General features: G+C 54.3%; 3 protein-coding genes across 18 annotated transcripts in view; 1 reads left to right on the top strand and 2 right to left on the bottom strand.

The window, feature by feature from the left end:
- The window catches only part of Slc39a13 (solute carrier family 39 member 13), a 67,042-nt gene extending 64,023 nt beyond the window's left edge, over positions 1 to 3,019 (bottom strand). The window contains exon 1 of the mRNA XM_050124276.1: positions 3,011 to 3,019. The gene's annotated coding sequence lies outside the window, so the exon portion shown is untranslated. The remainder of the gene's footprint in view (positions 1 to 3,010) is intronic.
- On the top strand, positions 1,900 to 19,050 carry Mybpc3 (myosin binding protein C3). The gene is made up of 33 exons (XM_050124283.1): positions 1,900 to 1,982; positions 2,919 to 3,185; positions 3,652 to 3,774; positions 3,861 to 3,938; positions 4,025 to 4,173; positions 4,364 to 4,481; positions 5,061 to 5,109; positions 5,260 to 5,289; positions 5,430 to 5,483; positions 6,326 to 6,489; positions 7,201 to 7,333; positions 7,524 to 7,526; positions 7,632 to 7,756; positions 7,834 to 7,939; positions 8,162 to 8,328; positions 8,649 to 8,814; positions 9,399 to 9,505; positions 9,738 to 9,767; positions 11,077 to 11,216; positions 11,419 to 11,499; positions 13,358 to 13,517; positions 13,935 to 14,039; positions 14,121 to 14,309; positions 14,906 to 15,040; positions 15,145 to 15,312; positions 16,698 to 16,786; positions 16,940 to 17,135; positions 17,293 to 17,432; positions 17,565 to 17,724; positions 17,824 to 17,960; positions 18,240 to 18,426; positions 18,570 to 18,607; positions 18,708 to 19,050. Exons 1-32 carry the CDS (start codon positions 1,958 to 1,960, stop codon positions 18,578 to 18,580), a joined length of 3,792 nt encoding a protein of 1,263 aa, XP_049980240.1. The 5' UTR covers positions 1,900 to 1,957; the 3' UTR covers positions 18,581 to 18,607; positions 18,708 to 19,050.
- Madd (MAP kinase activating death domain) overlaps positions 18,731 to 21,887 on the bottom strand; it is a 41,847-nt gene continuing 38,690 nt past the window's right edge. For all 16 annotated transcript variants that reach the window (XM_050124245.1, XM_050124255.1, XM_050124258.1 and 13 more), the window contains 2 exons: positions 20,710 to 20,756; positions 18,731 to 20,625 (listed from right to left, as the gene is read on the bottom strand). In XM_050124245.1, coding sequence (XP_049980202.1) covers positions 20,521 to 20,625; positions 20,710 to 20,756 — 152 coding nt within the window. In that variant the 3' untranslated portion in view covers positions 18,731 to 20,520. The remainder of the gene's footprint in view (positions 20,626 to 20,709; positions 20,757 to 21,887) is intronic.

Here is a 21,887-nt window from a genome sequence, read left to right as displayed (position 1 = left end):
TCTAGCTCAGCCACAAAGCGTTCTTTTTTCGAGACAGGGTTTCTCTGTAGTTTTGGAGCCTGTCCTGGAACTAGCCAAAGTGTGTTCTTTTTTGTCTTTTTGTTTTATTTTATTTTTTCGAGACAGGGTTTCTCTGTGTGGCCCTAGTTGTCCTGGAACTAGCTCTTGTAGACCAGGCTAGCCTTGAACTCACAGAGATCCTCCTGCATTTGCCTCCTGAGTGCAGGGATTGAAGGCTTGCACCACCATCACTCAGCCAACGAGCAGTGTTTATATACAATATTATGCTTCAATTCTTTTATTTTATGTGTATGTATGTGTGTGAGTGTGTGTGTATGTATGTGTGTGAGTGTGTGTACATGTGACGTGTGTGTGTGCACAGAAGACAGTTCTCTCCTTCCCAGTGGATCCCAGAGACTGAACTCATCTGGCTTGGCAACAAATACCTTTATTTGAGCCATCTTGTTGGAGGCTCTTAGGCAACGGGTTTTTTTTTTTAATTTATTTAACTTTATTTTATGTGCATTGGTTTGAGGGTTTCAGATTCCCTGGGACTGGAGTTACAGACAGTTGTGAGCTGCCACGTGGTTGCTGGGAATTGAACCTGGATCCTCTAGAAGAGCAGCCAGAGCTCTTAACCACTGACCCATCTCTCCAGCCCCCAAGTATCAGGTTTTTAAAACCATTTTTTAGATTTTTTAAAAAAAGCGTATATGCCTGTTTTGCCTGCATTTATGCTTATGTAGCACATGTGTTCCTGGTGCCTGCAGAGTTTAGGAGAGGGGATCAGGTCCCCCTGGAGTTGGGGTCACCGATGGTTGTGAGTGAGGCATCGTGTGGGTACTGGAAATGGAACCTGGGTTCTTTGCAAGAGCAAGTGCTTTTAACCACAGAGCTAGCTCTCCAGCCCCCACATCAGTTCTCCAGGAGGCTCAGATAGGCATAGCGGTATATTCCTGGAATAGCAGCACTTAGCAGGTTGATGCAGGAGGATTGTCATGAGACCAACCTAGATTACTAGTAATAGCTTCCACACACACACACACACACACACACACACACACGACTTGAGAGTAGATGGTGTGGCTTTAAAGTAACTAACATTGGGTGAAAATCATGGCTGGGAAGTTTCTGTTATATGGAAAACTGTTCTGTATGGCCTCTCTCCCGATGGTAAACAATCTATTAAACAACCTATTCTATCAATGTTCCTTGATGGGGGTCCCCATAACTTACTTTTATAAACCTGAAGTAATTGAGGGTCCAGCTGCAGGACAAGAACAGTGGGGATGGGTGGAAGATGGGGATGGGATTCAGAATATTCTGGCATTAATCTTTAGTTAGTCCTTGTGACTTTAGTAAGCGCTAGCTCTGCTTCTGTCTCCTACTTTGGAGTACTTTTAGAGATTCTCTTCCCTGCCCTCCCCTGTAGGTTCATCTAGCACTTCCCTTACGGTGATAGTAACTCCCAGCATTGGCTCCTCCCTGCCTGAGCCTAGACTAAGCCCACCCAGCATTCCAAGGTCCAAGGCCCCTGCCCCTTGTGGTGCAGCAATGTCCATCAGGGCTCTGCTAATCAAAAGAACAGTAGCACCAAGCCCTGGATGCTCTAGCCTCGGGCGTCACAGGCAAGAGCACCTCTACAGTGTAGTTTTCTGCTGGATGGATACACAGACAAGGGCGAGGACCTCCTGAGGTCCACAGAGGGTTGGAAGGGCAGAAGCCATCCGACCATGCTGGGGACGGGGAGGGGAGCCAGAGGACCAAGTGGCTCTATCTTCTCCGTGGAGGTACTTCAGCTGGATGGAATTTGTCTATATTTAGCGGGTGACTGGCAGGAGTCAGATAAGTGGGGATGGGGAGGGGGTTGGCTCTCATAAATACTGAGACACAGGGCCCTGCTCAGCTCCTCCTGGGTGGCTTTACCTGCCTGGTGCCTGGTGTGACCGTTCTCAAGATGCCTGAGCCAGGGAAGAAAACAGGTAGCTGCACGCAGGGGTTGGATGTGAATCTGGGGCGGTGGGTGTGCACAGCTTGGGGGCAGGGCTAGGACAACGCGGTGAGGCCTCTAGGTTCCAGGAAGGGACAGAATAGTCTTTGGTCTGTCTATTTTCTCAGTTTCTTTCCCCTTCCCACCTGTGCCAGGGCCACTGAAAGAAGGACCCAGGTCAACACCCATTCCATCTTGACCTGTTTCTTCTTCAGCCAGGGTCCTCACTTCAGGGAGCCCAAATTCAGGCTCCAGGTGCTCAGGCTCACTGTGCCCCTGACCACCTCCTGGTCTTACTCACAGTGTGTGTGTGTGGGGGGGGTAGTGACCCTTTTCACTTCTCCACGTTCACCACCACGCCTGACTAGACGTGGAGGACATTTCCTCTTCTCTGGAGAATAACAAAGAAACTGTAATTCAGGGCCTGGCCAGGCCTGTGCCCTTGCAGAGGTCACTGGGGCAGGGCAGGGCAGGGATCCAACTTCAGCCCCCCACCCCTGCTCCCAGGCTAGCGTTATCTCAGTTGTTCATTCTTAGTCTGAAGCCCTCAGAGGACAAATTTAGCTATATTCCAAGTAGGCAGAGTGCAGGGGTGGAGGTGGCCTCCTGGTGGGAGGTGGGCTGGGCTTAACCAGAGTGTTCCTAGACAGGAGGGAGAGGATCCAAAGTAGGAGTGTCCTGTGTGGTGGTCAGGACAGCAGACCTGCTCTTTCATCTGTGACCTTCTATCACTTAACCTGAGACATAAATATGGCTGCACCTACTCCGTGGAACTGTTGGAGTACTAATGAGAGACTTGGAGTGTGCTTACCCCAGTCTCTTTAAAGAAGGGTAGCAGGGATGGGGTACCAGGGAGCCCGGTCCCCGCAGGGCGGCAGGGACGGGGCACCAGGGAGCCCAGTCCCACAGTCTCCATCTGGCTCTTCAGCGTCAGCCTTCAACAAGAAGCCACGGTCCGTGGAGGTGACAACAGGCAGCGCTGCCGTGTTCGAGGCTGAGACAGAGCGTGCAGGCGTGAAAGTGCGGTGGCAGCGGGACGGCAGTGACATCGGTGCCAGTGACAAGTACGGTTTGGCTGCAGAGGGCAAGCGGCACACACTGACAGTACGAGATGTGTGCCCTGCAGACCAGGGTTCCTATGCGGTCATTGCGGGCTCCTCGAAGGTCAAGTTTGACCTCAAGGTCACAGAGGCAGGTAAGGGCTTGCCGACCTTCTTCCCAAGGCTTGAGTTTCAGTTGTAGCCCTGAGCAGGGAATGGATGCCAGGTTCTCGCCTTGGCCCTGGCGATGCTGTAAGTCAAAAATGTCCATTCCCGCTTCCGCACCAAGATCTCTCTCCACATTAGAGGTGGCTGCAGCCTTTTCTGAATTGTGGAGGGGGGAGACCTGCAGCCCTCTCCTGCCCACAGTGACGTCACACCTAGATAAGGACTTGGCTAGCTGTGTGTGTTGGCAGGGAATCCTAAGAGCCTGGGGGCGGGGGAGTTGGGTCAAGACCAGAGCCTGGAAGAGGACAGCAGATGGACTTCAGGGCTGTTCAGAGCAGAAATGCTGACGTGGAGCAGGTGGGCTGTGAGGGCGAGAACAGGAGACACAGGCCAGCGCCTCCCCTTGGCGCGAGCCCGGTGGCTGAGGTGGGTGTGTGTGGTATCTCTGGTTAGAAACTGTGTCACGCGAGAAGACAGAGCCTGCAGTTGCTCCCACCCCTGAGGAGGCCCTTGGAGCCCCCAGAGAAGTCCCAGCGCCAGTCACCGAGTGGGAAGAAAACGTTCCAAGTCCTGAAGGTAAAGGGGGCTGGGCGATGTGGGACAGGCCAATGGGAGGACAGTGTCCCAGGACAGGTCTCAAAAGCCTTTTTTCTCCGGCTCAGCCCCAGGGAGTCAGGGAGCCCCCAATGACCCTATCGGCCTTTTTCTGGCACGGCCACAGGATGGCGAGGTGACTGTGGGTGAGTGGAGGTTTCTGTGCTCAGGGGTGTTACGGGGAGTAAGCTCCAGAGTACCCCAAGTTCAGTCCGTCGCCCCTCTCCTACAGGGGGCAGCATTGTCTTCTCGGCCCGCGTGGCTGGGGCCAGCCTCCTGAAACCACCAGTGGTCAAGTGGTTCAAGGGCAAGTGGGTGGACCTGAGCAGCAAGGTGGGCCAGCACCTACAGCTTCACGACAGCTACGACCGAGCTAGCAAGGTGGGACACCTGGTGGGGGTACCAGCTGCACACTGCACAAAACCGCTCCTGAGTCAGCCATCTCCTTGGCATTCCATGTTCATGTGCCTGCAAGCACCAGTCGTGGGTCTTGAGAGGTGGATCCTCCGTAAAGCACACAGTATAAGCTCTGTATGTGTGAACCCTGACTTTCTTCGTCTCCTGCCCACAGGTCTACCTGTTTGAGCTGCACATCACAGACGCCCAAGCCACTTCTGCAGGGGGCTACCGCTGCGAGGTGTCCACCAAGGACAAGTTTGACAGCTGCAACTTCAACCTCACTGTCCATGGTGAGAGACCTGGTGTCTGACCGGGTCTTGTGGTCTTCGCGGGTGCTTAGTCCCTTAGGCTCTGTCTCTGTCTCTCAACATTAAAGAGGGTGGCTCTGTGGCTAAATAGCCAGACTGACCACACGTCCGGCGCTGATCACCCAGGGTGTAAAAGAAAATCCATGGTTGCTGGCAGTGGTGGCGCACTCTTTTAATCCCAGCACTCGGTAGGCAGAGGCAGGCGGATCTCTGTGAGTTTGGAGCCAGCCTGGTCTACAAGAGCTAGTTCCAGGACAGGTTCCAAAGCCACAGAGAAACCTTGTCTCGAAAAACAAAACCAAACAAAATCCATGCTTTCAGGGTCTTTCAGGGTCATGGGAGGCTTGGACTAAAATGAAGGGTGGGCTCTGCTTCAGTTGTTTGTGTCCCTGACACAGTTGAGTGTGAACTGGGAGGTGAGTGGAAAGCTGCCTACCATAGGGGTTGGGATGACAAACTGTGCCACCTCTCTGGACACAGACCCTGGGACAAGTTGAGAAGGTGGTTGAGTCCCATGGTCCCCTCTGAGCAACCCCATCACTTCATTCTCTTTCTGTACAGAGGCCATGGGCTCTGGAGACTTGGACCTCAGATCAGCTTTCCGCCGCACGTGAGTGCCTCTCTTTCCTCAGGACTTGGGGGAGGCCAGTATGAGAGGCCGAGGCCACTCGAAGTTTTGGATAGGGACATAGGGGGGTCAGAGCTGTGAAGGGCAGGGAAACTGGCTCCTGGGTCACTGAAGACACTGTCTAACCCACAGGAGCCTGGCTGGGACAGGTCGGCGAACCAGGTACCCTTTCCTGTCCCAGACCCCAGGTGTATCTGAGATGGGTGGGAGCCCCATTGGGCTGTGTCCCTTCCTCCTACTCCACCCCACCCTCTAAGCTCCTTCGAGTTCCCCAGGAGCCTCATGGGGTCCCCTTTCCACAGTGACAGCCATGAAGATGTGGGGACTCTGGACTTCAGCTCCTTGCTGAAGAAGAGGTAAGTCCTTGGGTCGTGGCTTCCAGGGCAGGGAGTGACCTTGAGGTTTCCCAGCTCTGTGGCTGTGCACACACCACCTCTCTGAGCTGAATTCCTTGTTAAATGGGAGAATCCCAGTGTGGAAAGGACTTTTGTCCTGACACCCATCCTCGGTGTACCCCCTGAAAGCCCCACATAGCATCTCCAGTAGATCATTCCTGTAGACTCTGAGGACCTAACCAAGCCCCTTGACTTCATTTCTTTTTCTGTCCTGCCTGTCCCTCTCTCCCTATCCACCCCACATGGCTACTGCTGCTGTTCCTTCCTGCCCAGAGAGTAAGCAATGGGTTTGGGAGCCTCTGGGGCGAGAGAACATTGGCTTTGGGGGTGTGCCCTTTCTTCCGGGGTTTGGTGAAACACACGCCTCAGGGTGACACTCCTGAGGTTTCGGGTGGCCCCCATACTCTATCGGATATTAAGAAGAGCAGGTCTGCTCTGAAAAGTAGGGGCACAGTATTTGGAAGAGGGAGGAAGTGGAGGCCCTGGGAAGGACCCGAGTCTTGGCAGGGAAGGGCCCAGACTTCTAATGTGTCCCTGTCCTTTCTTCCTCATTGGGAGCAGCAGTTTCCGGAGGTGAGTGCCCGGGCAACCTCAGAACCCACCCTAGTTCAACCCCCAAAACTCCTAGGCCTGTAGACTGGGAGGAAGGGGATTAAAAAGTAGGGAGAAGGGAAGAGAAAGGAAGGGGGAGGAGAGGGGAGGGAATAGGGCAGAGGTAGTCCCCCATCCTGTGTCCAGGAACCCCACCCCAGGAAGGGACAAGAGGGACTGTCTTAAGCTTCCCTGTGGCCTATGGGGCACAGGGACTCAAAACTGGAGGCACCTGCTGAGGAGGACGTGTGGGAGATCCTAAGACAGGCGCCACCATCAGAGTATGAGCGCATCGCCTTCCAGCACGGCGTCACGGATCTGCGAGGCATGCTGAGGAGGCTCAAGGGCATGAAGCAGGATGAAAAGAAGAGCACAGGTTAGCCCTTCCCACTCTAGCTCCCAGTATACAGCTGCTGCGTCAGAAAGCACCACACAAGAGCCTGCAGGCTGGGGTTAGACAGCACTGGCAGTAAAGAGAGCGAACTAACACGTAAGCAACACAGAGCACGCTCTACACAATTACCTAAAGTAATTCTCCCAACAGCACCACCATACAGAGACTTTTATCAGTTCACTTTGGCAAGTAAGGGATAGCACTGGACACCCGTGTTCCTACGCTGCTGTCCCCAGGCCCAGCCTGAGCGTTTCAGGGCTGTAGCTCTGGTTTTACCAACATGGCTGCAAGGGAAAGCATTTGTGAGGTGGCCCTGGGCTCCGGACTGTCTGGAGGGCACTCACTCCATCTCCCTGTCCCCATTCTCTCCCTGCAACACTAGACCTAGGGCAGTGCCTGGAGGACTGGGCAGTGACAGCACTCGGGAGGGAAGTTGTTAGGGATGCTAAGATGAGGCTTGGCGTTAATGAGGGGAAGAGAGGGGCACGGGTCACATTCCTCATTCTCACGAGGCCTCTGACCCTGCCCAAGAGCTGAGCAGTTAGAAACAACCTGAAGGAAGGCAAGGTCACCACAAAAACCCAGAGGGTGTGGCAGGAATCCACAGCAGGGCGGGGAAGATGTTGGCGGCTGTGGCTGCTGCCTGGGGAACCGTGGGCGTTGGGGGCTGCTGGGCTGAGGTGTGGTGTTCAGCCTTTCAGAAGAAGCTGGAGCCTGCTTACCAGGTAAACAAAGGCCACAAGATCCGGCTTACTGTGGAACTGGCTGATCCGGATGCTGAGGTCAAGTGGCTGAAGAATGGACAGGAGATCCAGATGAGTGGCAGGTGTGGTGGGCGGGGTCCTGGGCCCTGGGGCTGGGGAGAGCTGCCCTGCCCGACCTCCCTAGTCTTCATTTATATCTCCCCTATTCCCTCCCGATGCTCAGGGTCTAATTCCAGGTCATTTAACCTAACCCGTCTCTCTTTTTCCCTATGTATCACTTCCTTCTGTATGGAACCCTGCAATCTTCCATAGCAAGTAAGTCTCTTCTTGACAACTTGAAGCAGGCGTGGGGTTTGTGAAGGGCACCAAGCCCAGGAGGCATAGCCATGGCCCTCCTGATACGCCCTGTGGCCTGCCCAGGTACATCTTCGAGTCCATCGGGACCAAGCGCACCCTGATCATCAGCCAATGCTCCCTGGCGGACGATGCAGCCTACCAGTGTGTAGTGGGGGGCGAGAAATGCGGCACAGAGCTCTTTGTCAAAGGTGGGCGCGGGACCGGGGGACCCGGGAGGAAAAGAGCCCACAGGGAAGCAGCCCTCACGGTGTTCTCCTCTGGACAGAGCCTCCAGTGCTCATCACACGGTCCCTGGAGGACCAGCTGGTGATGGTGGGACAGCGTGTGGAGTTTGAGTGTGAGGTATCCGAAGAAGGGGCCCAAGTCAAATGGTGAGTGTAGGAGTGTGGGGGTGCGAGGCAGGGCTGAGGCTGGGGGTGCGAGGCAGGGCTGAGGGTGGGGTGCGAGGCAGGGCTGGGGGGTGGGGGTGCGAGGCAGGGCTGGGGGGTGGGGGTGCGAGGCAGGGCTGAGGCTGGGGGTGCGAGGCAGGGCTGGGGGTGGGGGTGCGAGGCAGGGCTGGGGGTGGGGCCATCCATTGTCCCACGTCTGACCAGGCTGAAGGACGGGGTGGAGCTCACTCGTGAGGAGACCTTCAAATACCGGTTCAAGAAGGACGGGCAGAAACACCACTTGATCATCAACGAAGCAACACTGGAGGATGCGGGACACTACGCAGTACGCACAAGCGGAGGCCAGGCACTGGCTGAGCTCATTGTGCAAGGTGAGGGACCAGCCCAAGCCTGACCGGCCACATGGAGGGAACGGGCTTTGGGCGTCTTTGGTACCCTGAGCCCCATCTTCTTATCTGTAAAATGGCTGTGCTGAAGTAAGCACTGCAGAGTGTTGGCGTGGGGGTGGGGATCAGGTGAGCCTGGCAGTGTGTCACCCCTGAACCCAAGTTTAGGCACACACGTCTGTTTCACAAATGCACATACCTGGCCAGACGCCTGCACACCCGCCACTGCCTGCAAGCCCACACGTCCCCACAGAGGTCCGCACTACTGCATCCTTCCTTAGCTCATAGGCTCTATCTATCCGCAGAGAAGAAGCTGGAGGTGTACCAAAGCATCGCAGATCTGGCAGTGGGTGCCAAGGACCAGGCTGTGTTTAAGTGTGAGGTTTCAGATGAGAATGTGCGTGGCGTGTGGCTGAAGAACGGGAAGGAGCTGGTGCCTGACAGCCGCATAAAGGTGTCCCATATAGGGCGGTGAGTGAAAGAGAGAGAGCACTGGCTGCTCTTCCAGAGATCCTGAGTTCTATTCCCAGCAACCACATGGTGGCTCACAACCATGTGTAACGAGATCTGGCGCCCTCTTCTGGCCTGCAGGGATACATGCAGACAGAACACTGTATACATAATAAATAAATAAATCTTAAAAAAAAAAAAAAGAAGAGAGCAGGAAGACAAAATTGCAGAGGACAGATGTGAGGAGATCCCAGAGGGAGAGCCTGTGTAAGACAAGAGGGCAGCGGTGTGGGAGAGTGTGGACACACAGGGTCAGGTGCCCTGCCATTTCCCCACCTGGGACCAAAGACCACGGAGGAGTTGGTGCTGGCTCATCCCAGATCAGCCTTTGCCTGTCTCCAAGGGCCCCTGCCATAGGGATGCCCCAATGCAGGCATCTCTTCTGCACTGCTGACCTCTGAGAACACGGGAGGGAGCTGGAAAGCACGAGGCTAGAGAGAGAAACCACATTTTAAATACCAGGACATGAAGGAGCCAGGGTGAGGCACAGAGAGGTCAGCACTATGTGACACGGTAGGGACCTTTGTGTTCCCACTGCCCTTCAGGGTCCACAAACTGACCATTGACGACGTCACACCTGCTGACGAGGCTGACTACAGTTTCGTGCCTGAAGGATTTGCCTGCAACCTGTCTGCCAAGCTCCACTTCATGGGTGAACTAGCCGTGTGTGTGTGTGTGTGTGTGTGGGCACGCGCGTGTGTGTGTGTGTGTGTGCATGTGTACCTGCAACCTGTCTGCCAAGCTCCACTTCATGGGTGAACTAGCCGTGTGTGTGTGTGTGTGTGCACGTGCGTGTGCAAGCATACACAGTTGGGGCAAGGCTGGATGCCCTGTGGCTGGGCCCTTCCTTTCTCTTAGTGTTCCTTGTTTTTCTTCTCTTTCAGAGGTCAAGATTGACTTTGTACCCAGGCAGGGTGAGTCTTGGGACCCTTCTGTGCCACCCCAGCTTTGTCTCTTTCCCCACATCCCACTTCAACCCAAACCCCTTTCTCGTCACAGCTAGAGATGACAAGGACCTTGGAATAGGGACCCATGTCTAGGTTTTTACTGCTGTGAGCAGAAGCTGGTGGGAGGATGACAGGGTTTATTCAGCGTACACTTCCACATCGTAGCCCTTCATTGAAGGGAGTCAGGGCAGGAACTCAAACAGGGTAGGAAGCTGGAGGCAGGAGCTGATGCAGAGACCTTGGGGTGCTACTTACTGGTTTGTTCCTCATGGTTTGCTCAGCCTGCTTCTTTATAGAACCCAGTACCTCCAGCCCAGGGAATGGCACCACCCATAATGGGCTGGGCCCACCCCCATCAATCACTATGAAAACGCCCTACAGGGTGGCTTTCATCCTCATCTTATGGAGGCGTTTTTTTTTTTCTCAGTAAAGGTTTCCTCTATTAGAGCTGTGTCAAACTGAAATATCTAGCCAGCACAACCCAGATCTACTAGGCATGAGCACTGGGTAATCATAATCTCTCTGGCCTCGAATTCTTTGTGTGTATGCATGTTTATGTAGTGCAGGTGAATTTATGTGCGTGCACACATGTGGGGAGCATGTGGAGTCCAGAGTCCACCCAGGGGGGTTAGTTCTTGGGTACCATCTATTCTGAGGGGCTCTCACTGGGACCTGAGGCCCTGATTAAGTGAGGTTGGCTGGACATTGAGCCCCAGGAATCCGCCCCTCTTCCCTCTCCAGTGCTGGGATTAATTGTGCACATCTGGCTTCCTGTGTGGGTTCTGGGCATTAAACTCCTCTGATTTTGTCAGCTGAATCATCCCTTCTGGCTTTGATTTATTCAGGTCTAAAGTGAGAGGCGACAGTCCATCACCTCTTCACAGGGACAGTGTCACTAGTGTGAGGTGTTAGCCCAACTCTTTTTCTTTTTCCCCCTGAGACTGAGTGTCTCTGTGTAACAGTCCCAGCTGTCCTGGATCTCACTCTGTATACCAGGCTGGCCTCAAACTCACAAAGATCCTCCTGCCTCTGCCTCCCAAGTGCTGGAATTAAAGCAGTGTGCCACCACCGCCCGGCTGAGACCATGTCTTAAAAACAAAACAAAAACCCCACGGGACTAACTCTGCTGAAATTTGCACTTTTTAATGTCCATAAATTATACCTAGATGAAAATGACAAAAACAGTCAGGGACATGAGCTTCCAGCACCCACGGAATGACCTGTGTACCTCCTATGCTGCATTTGTGGGTCCTCTAAACTGTCCTCCCCCATACAGAACCCCCCAAGATCCACTTGGATTGTCCTGGCAGAACCCCAGACACCATTGTGGTTGTTGCTGGAAACAAGCTACGCCTGGATGTCCCTATTTCTGGGGATCCTGCTCCCTCTGTGGTCTGGCAGAAGACCGTCACACAGGTACTGTGGTTCCTGACTCAGTTTCCCTACCTGAGTCGTAGCAGATGAGTGCTAGGCTCTGCTCCATACCTCACCACCCCACTCACTGGGAGCCCAGAGGCCCCTCGCTGGCCAGAAGGCAGAGCGTGGTTGGAGACATGCAGGCACGGCAGAAAAGCTGACTCAGAACCTTTAGCCCTAATTCAGTCTGTTCTGTTCCCAGGAGAAGAAGGCACCAGCTGGGCCCCCTCCTGGTGCCCCAGAAGATGCTTGTGCAGAGGAAGAGTGGGTGTTTGATAAGAAGGTGAGTTTGAAGTCAAGACGCGGCTCAGGGTCCTCACTTTTCTCTACTCATGTCGTGTCCACCCGGAGGAATGGTGGACGGATGTGGGGAGGGAACTGACAGACCCGCAACAAAGTGGCCTTGATTTTGCTAGGAAGTCATTGTAACTGGAATGGTTCTCATGAACCTCCCTGCCTCGTTTCTCTCTTTCTTCTTATTAATAATTTTCCTTGGGGGCTGGAGAGATGGCTCAGTGGTTAAGAGCACTGCCTGCTCTTCCAAAGGTCATGAGTTCAATTCCCAGCAACCACATGGTGGCTCACAACCATCTGTAATGGGGTCTGGTGCCCTCTTCTGGCCAGCAGGCATACACACAGACAGAATATTGTATACATAATAAATAAATATTTAAAAAAAATAATTTTCCTTGTTCTTGAGAATTTAATTCATATATACAATGAAATAAGAGCATATCTACCATTTTACCCCTCCAGCCCCCATACTCTCCCCTCCCACCTCCTCCTTTTCTTCTTCTAGACTGGGACTCATGCAGCCCTGGCTGACCTGGAACTCCCTATGTGGACCAGGCTGGCCTCAAAACTCAGACATCCACTTGCCCTGTCTCAGGAGCGCTCAGTCTTTTGTTTCTCTAACCCTCTAAGTTCAGTTAGTGCTGCCCACAAATGCGTAAGTGTGGGACCACGCTCTGGAGCATGGGCAGCCCAGCAGTATCACTAGCCTGCAGTGCACCAGCCAGGGTGGGCTCTTCTCTTTTCCCTGCCTCACCTTCTAGATGTTCTCTGAGTCTCTGGGCAGCGTGCTGTGAAGCTCCTTCAGCCCACTTGGGTGTGGTTTCTTATACTATAAATGCAGCCTTAAAGCTTGCATGCACTCCCTCCCCTCTTGCCTGGCTGCCGGACTCAGTTCCTGTTGCCGGCTCCTGCAGAGGATTGTGATCTGTGAGTCAGAACCCCTCATTATACCCAACTCTAGCATCCCTCTTCAGCAGTGCAGTTGACAGAGATGTCTGACTTAGGGCTGAACATTCGTTCTTTCTCTCGGCACTGAGTTTTATGCATCTCTGTCTTGACTGCTTGCTCTCCACTGCAAAAATAAGCTTCTTGACTAAGGTTGAGATGGCCAGGTCTGTGGGTAGAAACATAAGACAATTTGACAACATGATCATTAACAAAACTAACAATAGCAGGCTCAACCCTGGGGCCTAGAGCCACCTCAGCCAGGGCTTCTGAGCGGTACCACAGCACCAAGCATGGCATCCCTCTGTGGAGCAGGCCTCATGTCCCAACAGGGCAGCACTCACCCCATAGCGGTCTCGCTAGCGCACCAGTGGACACATGCCTGGCAGGTTGCTATCTTGGGATGCAGGGTGCTGTGCTGGGGGAGACCATGGGTAGCTTTTCTCCCCAACAACCTCTGGCTTTCTGAAAGCTAGCCAGCAGGGAAGAGGCTTCCTGATTGCCTGGAGACTGTGCCTCCAGACCTCGGCTCTGTGCCCCTCTCAGTAAGGGGGAGGGAGTGCCTTCCCTGGCACCCTGCCTGGCATGGCCACTGCGGGCTCTTCTGAAGGACTGGGTACTGTGGTCTTTCTGGAGCCTCACAATAGCTCTGGTGGGGTCACATTCTTCCCATTTGACAGATAGGAAAATCGAGGCACACAGAGTCTAGATTTTATGATAAAACTAGATTAGAGTCTGAGCCCTTGCCTGTGGTGTCACATTGAAAATTTTAAACTCATGGGGGTTCAGTTCCCACTCAGGCTCTGCCCCCACCGCTTCCCACAGACCCAGCACTGAACTTCTGCTGATGGCTATCTTACAGGCTGACTTGGGTCTTGTTCCCAATTCTCTCTCCCTTTCAGCTGTTGTGTGAGACTGAGGGCCGGGTCCGTGTGGAGACCACCAAAGACCGCAGCGTTTTTACAGTTGAGGGAGCAGAGAAAGAAGATGAAGGTGTCTACACCGTCACAGTAAAGAACCCCGTGGGCGAGGACCAGGTCAACCTCACAGTCAAGGTTATCGGTGAGCATAGAGCAGCCCCAGGGGGGTCCAGCAGCTATTGCAGGGCACTCGTGAGCAGGCAATCGTAGTGACTGGTTTCTTTATGTCAGAGAGAAGCCCTGCTTGAAGGGACATGCGTGTGTAAGATGCCACTACCTGTGGCATTGGTCGTTCTCTGGGAGAAATAAGCATGGGACAATCTCTGTGTTCTGGAGGGCCAGGTGGGTTGGGTGGATGTAGCCAGCCAATTGGAGCTGGTTCATGAGGTGAAAATGGCCAGTGAGGAGCCATGGGCAGTAAGAGAGAAGGTGGGTGGTGGTATGAGCTGATTCTAGGTGGCTTTGGCTCTGGAGGTGGTGGTTGCAGATGGCTGTTACTGGTGGGGGCGGTGAAGAAAAGGGATGGGCACAGTTGACGTGATTCCTTGTCCCTATCAAGATGTGCCAGATGCTCCCGCGGCCCCCAGGATCAGCAATGTGGGTGAGGACTCCTGCATGGTGCAGTGGGAACCACCTGCCTATGATGGCGGGCAGCCGGTCCTGGGTGAGTGCCAGGGCACCGGGACAGCCAAGGGCAGCTGTCAGCTGAGTGGCTGGGCACAGACTGAGCTCTCGTCTCTCTCAGGATACATCCTGGAGCGCAAGAAGAAGAAGAGCTACAGGTGGATGAGGCTCAACTTTGATCTGCTGCGGGAGCTGAGCCATGAGGCGAGGCGCATGATCGAGGGCGTAGCCTATGAGATGCGCGTGTATGCGGTCAACGCTGTGGGAATGTCCAGGCCCAGCCCTGCCTCTCAGCCCTTCATGCCTATAGGTGAACAAGCTGGGGCAAGGGGGCAGATGGCAGCAGCCTCTTAGGTGACAGGCGGCCTCTGCACAGGCCTTCACATGCCTGGGCTCCTGTGCTGTCGGGGGTAACCTGCCTTGTCTTACAGATGAGGACACCTCAGAGACTCCTCACTGATAGAACAGACACACTGGGGGACGCTAGTCATGTCCTCTATGATTTGAGACAGGGTTTTACTTATGTAGCTCTGGCGGACTCTCTGTGTTGACCAGACTGGCTTCAAACTCAGAGATCCGCCTGCCTCTGCCTTCTGAGTGCTGGGTTTAAAGGTGTGTGCCACTCCCTCAGAGACCCTGAAAGGGCAGCGAATCCCCTAGATTTGCTGGAGTTACAGGAGTTGCTGGGAACTGAATCTGAGTCCTAAAATGGACGAGTCACAGCCCCAGCCTTACTCACCTAGCCCTACAAGGCCAGGAAACACCCACGTTTCACACTTGTTGGCTTTTTCGACCCATCTAGCATGCCCTACACTGACAGGAGAGTCCTTTCTACATCCATGTAGAAAGTCATCCATCCCGTGTGGTGCAGGCTCACTCTGACCCTCTCTACCTGTCTCTGCTCAGCCCCCCCTGGTGAACCAACCCATCTGACTGTGGAGGATGTGTCTGACACCACTGTCTCACTCAAGTGGCGGCCCCCTGAGCGTGTAGGTGCAGGAGGCCTGGATGGCTACAGTGTGGAGTACTGCCAGGAGGGTTGTGAGTACCCCACCGCGCAGCCCCAACACCCTGCTGGACCCTGGGCAGCCCTCAGAAGGTGGGAGGGATTTTTCTGACTCTCCCTCATCTGTGCCCACACCCAGGCTCGGAGTGGGTGACGGCCCTGCAGGGGCTGACAGAGCGAAGCTCACTGCTGGTGAAGGACCTGCCCACTGGGGCACGGCTGCAGTTCCGAGTGAGGGCACACAATGTGGCAGGACCTGGAGCCCCTGTCATCACCAAGGAGCCTGTGACAGTACAGGAGATACTGCGTGAGTGTCCTTCTGCGATGACACCTGGCACTGACCTCCTGTTCCCAACCAAAGAGGCCCTGCTAGAGGCAGGGAGGCCTGGGGCCGGGGCAGAAGGGACCAGGGCCTTCATCTATATCCTGGTTTTCCCGAGAGCCCCTAGTTCTGGACCAGGAAGTATATAGGCCATAACTTTCTTGTTCTGTTTCACCTCCAGTGTTGTTTGATGTTTCACTCTTGGCTTTTTGGAGGGCCACCCACTCCGCTCCCAAATAAATCCCAACTACCTTTTGCCTCTGGGCTTTTTCCTTTTCTTACTTCTGCATATGTTATTCACTCTCACTCCGTGGGTGGCTGGCCCCTTATGTCCTCCTCCCCTTGTTCTATTGTTACTCCTTCCTTCTTGGCCTCATTTCTCCTATCTATCCTCTCTGCATGCCAGCCCAGCCTATCCTTGCTCTGGCCTCACTATTGGCCGCTCAGCGCTTTATTAGACCATCAGGTGTTTTAGACAGGCGAAGAATCACAGCTTCACAGAGTGAAGCAAGTGCAGCAGAAACAAAAGCCACACACCTTAGGATAATATCCCCATCACTCCAGCACACAGACCATTCACAGAGTGAGCAGGAGGCTCAGGGGCATTTAGGGTGATCTGGGATCCTCTTCCCACTCTTTTGTTGTTATTGTTGATTGAGACAGGGTCTCTGTGTAGACCAGGCTGCCTCTGCCTCTGAGATTAAAGGTGTGTGCCTCTGGCTCATTCTTCTGTTCCTTACCTCAACAAAGGTAGGATTGGTTCTCCAGATTGGAAAGAAGTAACAGATTTAACCAGTCCTGGGTAGAGGCTCTAAAAGCCTAGAATATGCCTTTACTTACATTTTACAAGGTGCGTGACTCCAAATAAGTCGCTTGCCCTCTTAAAGTGAAGCTGGATATGGTGGCATATACTTGTAATCCTGGCACTTGGAGGTGGAGGCAGGAGGATGAGGGGTTTATGGCCAGTCTAGGTTACATGAGTTACTCTTCAAAAAAAAGAGATGGTTTAACAGTTACGAGAACTTGCTGTTCTTGCAGAGGACCAGGGTTTGACTTCCAGCACCCATATGCGTGGCTCCTAACCATTCCTGAACTCCGTTCCAGGGGACTCAGTGCCTTTTTCTGACCTCTGCCAGCACACACAAGGTGCACATACATGCATGCAGACAAAATGCTCAAACACATAAATAAATCTAAAAAAGTGAAAACCACACGCACAAAACAAAACGATAGGACTACAGGGAGGCTCCGTGGATAGCATCCTGGAACTCCTGGGCTTAGGAGAATCTGGCCCAGGGCAGCTTTCTTCCCAGTTATGGTGCTCTGGACCTGGGAGATCATTCGGGCTGGGGCCTCCCTTTAACCCCCAGAACGACCAAGACTCCAGCTGCCCAGACACCTGCGCCAGACCATCCAGAAGAAGGTGGGGGAGCCCGTGAACCTCCTCATTCCTTTCCAGGTAGGTTGAGCCCTTCCCTGTCCCAAGGGAGAAACCACAGTGGAAGGATCTGGGGCTGTGGACCCTGAGACCCCAGTCCCATGGGTGCCTGGTGTAGTGCCAGCCAGCCCTTGCAGAGACAAGCTCAGGGTTGGGCCGGTCATCTTCCCCCAGGGCAAACCTCGGCCTCAAGTGACCTGGACCAAAGAGGGGCAGCCACTGGCAGGTGATGAGGTGAGCATACGGAACAGCCCCACGGACACCATCTTGTTCATCCGGGCTGCCCGCCGCACCCACTCGGGCACCTACCAGGTGACAGTTCGAATTGAGAACATGGATGACAAGGCCACGCTGGTCCTACAGATCGTGGGTATGTAGCTCAGAGCCTCCCTTTCAGCACATCCATCTCCTGACCTGGGGCCTGCAAACCTGGCCCCTGCAGAAGGGCTCTATATGCTAGCATCCCCCTGCTTCAGCTCAGGCAGCTTCAGAACGTGCAGTGATCCAATCAGATCTGTCTCCTGCAGACAAGCCAAGTCCTCCCCAGGATATCCGGATCGTTGAGACTTGGGGTTTTAATGTGGCTTTGGAGTGGAAGCCACCCCAAGATGATGGCAATACAGAGCTCTGGGGTTACACTGTACAGAAAGCTGACAAGAAGTCCATGGTGAGTCCGGGGCCCTTGGTCTCCACAAACCCTCCTCCCCTTGCTTAATCCAGTAATCTGGTTTCCTCCACCGTAGGGGTAGAGGCACAAGAGGCACCCTCAAAGAGCCCCCCTTTCCTTCATACCTCCCAGGAGTGGTTCACTGTTTTGGAACATTACCGTCGCACTCACTGCGTGGTATCGGAGCTCATCACTGGCAACGGCTACTACTTTCGGGTCTTCAGCCACAACATGGTGGGTTCCAGTGACAAAGCCACTACCACCAAGGAGCCTGTCTTTATTCCAAGACCAGGTGCCGCACCGTCACTCCCACTGTGGGGAGTTCCACTGGGGAAGGGAAGGGAGCCTAGTTTGGGGTGACTTTCTTGGTACTAAGACTTGCCGCCAACAGGCATCACATACGAGCCACCCACGTACAAGGCCCTGGACTTCTCTGAAGCCCCGAGCTTCACTCAGCCCTTGGCAAACCGCTCCATCATTGCAGGCTACAATGCCGTCCTCTGCTGTGCTGTCCGGGGTAGTCCGAAGGTAGGGACTCAAGGTCCTGGGCTAGACTGCCTGGAGGCTGGTCTCCTGGGCTCCCTTTGGGTAGTCTGCTCCTGAGTTTGCCTACTGTCTTTGCTCCATCTCTAGATATCTTCCAGCCTTCCCCTGAACAGGGCCAAAGGCCTCACTGAAAGCTCTGTTCACTCTCAGCCCCGGGCTGAGTCTGTGCTCCAGTGGGTGCTCGAACAGTCCTTCTGAACCCCACCAGTTCCCCATCACCTGGACGCTTCCGTAGTCTCCCTCCTTTTACTTGTCATACAGCCCAAGATTTCCTGGTTCAAGAACGGCCTGGACCTGGGAGAAGACGCTCGTTTCCGCATGTTCAGCAAGCAGGGAGTCCTGACCCTGGAGATCAGGAAGCCCTGCCCCTATGATGGGGGTGTCTATGTCTGCAGGGCCACCAACTTGCAGGGTGAGGCACAGTGTGAGTGCCGTCTGGAGGTGCGAGGTAAGGAGCCTGTTGGACAAAGCAGGGACCCTGGGCTTAGCTTTGCTGTCCCAGCTCAAACAGCACCTCTGGCTGCTAGAACACCCTGGCTGGCTCCTGGAGGGCTGGGAAGACACCATGGTTTGTCTTCTTCTCTCTTACAGTCCCTCAGTGACCAGGATGGCTCCCCAGAGGTGAACAGGTATGTATTCAGACCACCCGAGACACCGAGTCTAGGGGGGCTATCAGGAAAAGGGGGTGCAGGGGGCTTCAGTTCACTCACAAGGCAACCTCTGTCACAGGTACAGGCAGATGCCAGCCCATGTACCAGAAGTCCAGAAGGGAGTTGGAGGAGCCGCCCTTTCTGCCATTGCATGTGTGTGTGTGTGTGTGTGTGTGTGTGTGTGTGTGTATGCATGTGCCTCCTAGGCTGGGGAGGACTGGCCAGCAGCTGTACCAGGCAGGTCTGCTGAACTCTGCAGAAACTGACTTCATAGCTCCTAAGGAGTGTTGATCTGGGGGGGCATAAAGTGTGTGGTCTTCAGAAATGCTGGCTGGGGACAGGCCCTTCTGCCTGGCTCACTGTGTAAGGGTAATAAAAACATCGGCATAGTCAAAGGGCTGATGTTTCCTGGCCACAGAAAAGCATACCGGCGTTTGCTTGATCTTTACAGCATGTCATTTTCCAAATCAGTGTCCTGTATCCGGGAGACGTTAATTAGCACTAGAATGGGCATCAGTCTCCCCTCCACCCCCACACATGAGGAAAGGATGGACGTAAAAGTCTCAGGGGCCACAGGGCTTTCCTTTGTAGACATAGGCATGAGCGTCACCCCAGTGGCCCAGGTGGCAGCATCCGGGTAGAGTCCTGAACTTGGTGGCATTAGGATCCCATTGCGTCCACAGCTCATGACCATGCGTCTCACATGGGACACACTCCATCTAGCGCAAGCACAGGGAATCGCAACCTTCATTGTCTTCCTCCGCAGAGATCAAGTTTCCTTATAAATCTGGTGAGCAGCAGGTCTTAGGAGTGACTTCACGGTGGTGGGTCTCCTGCCCATGGAGGTTGGATGTGGGCTACTACTTTGAGTTCTACTCAACATAAAACACACTTGGCCGGAGCACAGAGTCCTGGCTCTATAGGAGTCCCAGGTCACACCACAACACACCTGCGTTTTTCTGTGACAGTGGCCAGAGTACCCCAGACCTTTACAACCCTCCTGTGGTAGGTGTCCCTCTCTGGCATCCTAGGGAGGACAGAGCCTAGATGTGGGTGAACTGGGGACGGCCCTCCTCAGGCCTTAGCTGAGAGAAGGCATCATTTAGTGCACGGCAGCCAGGGGGTGCTAGCAGAGTTAGAGACATTTACTTCACATCACACAGCTGTACACTTTCTATAAATAATGCAGAACTGAAATATTTACATTCATCTCCTGTCGAGTCCATGTCCTCCTCCGGGCCTGAAGCCAGGACACACTGCAGACAGACACGCATGCTGGACTCAGCTTGGCTCTCAGGCAGACCATTACCCTCACCCTCTGTCATCTTGTGCCAAAGGCCAGGAAGATCACTGCAAAGATCCCAACTCCGCACACGGGTCAGTCCAGGAACACCGTGTTGCCGCTGGGGTGGAGCAGGCAGCAGCATGACCTGCGGCCACAGTTTAGGAACCTTGTGAGGAAGTAGGAAGGCTGCGGTTCACACCTGCTTCCTCAGCTCCTTTCCTCCCGCCCAGCCCTCGGTCAGGAAGGCTGAGCCCAAGGAACTGTGTCATGTACCCTACAGTACCACATCACAAGACGGAGAGAGGACCCCTAAACTGGAGGGTCTAAGGACATGGAATCACAGAACAAACATCTCCAGGCCCCACAGACACACCCTCTCTGGAGCCCTGAGGGGGATAGTAGGCTAGTCTGGTGTTGGAGGAAGAGAAGGGAATGGGATGGACAGACACAAAGACACACTTCAGACATCACACAAAACCAGCTGAACTGTGGGAGGAGCTTGCAGAGAACACACACACATCCCCTTCTCCATCACCGCAGCTTCGGTGCTGAAGAACAGCAAGAGTGAGGGCGGCCCGTGGTCTGGGCCAGCTGTGGAACCCCTCTATCAGCTAGAGACAGGCCGAGGTGGGGTCCGGAGGTCTTCTTCACTGCTACGAACTGCAGCCACATACGAGAAGAGACACAGCACAGAGTAGCAGATCTCGTGGGCCTGCAGGGCACAGAAGGCCAGGCAGATCAGTCACACTGAGATTCCGCACCATCACGCACGGCCCGCACTGGGCAACACACTCACCATCGGCGTCTTGTACTTGTGGCTCACCACTTCTTTAATTTCAGGAACTAAAACCGGACAGGCAAGAGACAAAACAGAAAGTTCAAAACTAAGAGCAACAGCGTCATCCTCCCGCAGGCGGCCGCGCCCAGCAGCATTGGGCCACCCTGTCCAGGCAGACTCCTCAGACAGGCATCTGAGGTCTGCCGTGACTCTTTACTTGACAGCTGGGATCTACACACTTCTCTGGGTGCCCAAGGTGGAAGGGCTGACCGTTCTCAGCCTGGTTACAGCCACTGTCCAGGCTGTTGAGGAGCTGCAGAAGGGAGGAGAGTGGTCTCTAGCCTGTGCCTCACCTTGCTGAGATGCCCGTGAACTCGTCCTTGTCACCAGAGCCCTCAAATCTAGTCATGATAAATATCATTCCCTCCCACAACGCCACAGAGAGGGTCACAAGGTTGTAGGAGGTAACAGACTTGGAAGTGTCCTTCCCTGAGAGGCAGGAGGATCTCGAGCTTGCCCGTGTGAGGGAGAGCGTCGGGGGCTCTGGAGCAGACACACTGAGCAGAGAGACAGGCGAGTACAGCACCCAGGTGAAGGTGATGGATGAGAGCATCAGGCAAATACACACATGTTCACAGCCCAGAATGCAGATTAGGAGTCACCCCATCCCAGCCATGCAGGGGCTATGCCCGGCCAGAGGAAGGATTAGGGTCCCCAGGTCCAGCTTGTGAAACTGGGAGGATTGGGGATGGCTCCCCGCCCCCTGGGGGGGTGTAGAACGAGAGTTGGCCACACCTTCTTCTGACCCTGGGAGGTAGAATCCCTGGAACCCAGTGTTAGCATGAAATACACTCATCAAAGGCAGAGTAAGAAGCCCCAGATCATTCTCCTGAGCTGGAAGAGCTCCCCAAGTATCTCTCTGGCAAAAGAGAGAAGGGTACACAGTGAAGAGAACTCAGAACAGTGAGCCAGCACGAGGGGAGGGCACGGGGAGGAAGAGGGTGGGAGATGGGGGGACCACTGGCCATGAAAGCAGCTAGGTTGTTGGAGGAGCCCACCTACCCACTACAGGGCCCAGGCTGGGCCTGGGGAGAGGCAGCACCAGCCGAGGTCACTTTACCTGCTGGAGAGCGAAGGTTTTCATAGCAGCGATGAGGGCACAAAAGAATGAAGCACAGACACAGCAGGAACTCAAA

Source organism: Alexandromys fortis, unplaced genomic scaffold (genome assembly GCF_014885135.2).
Source record: "Alexandromys fortis isolate MF-2015 unplaced genomic scaffold, M_Fortis_MF-2015_v1.1 scaffold_222, whole genome shotgun sequence".
In the NCBI taxonomy this organism is placed as follows: Eukaryota; Metazoa; Chordata; class Mammalia; order Rodentia; family Cricetidae; genus Alexandromys; species Alexandromys fortis.
The sequence above is the reverse complement of the archived record's forward strand: the minus strand, read 5'-3'. Positions and strand labels throughout refer to the sequence as shown.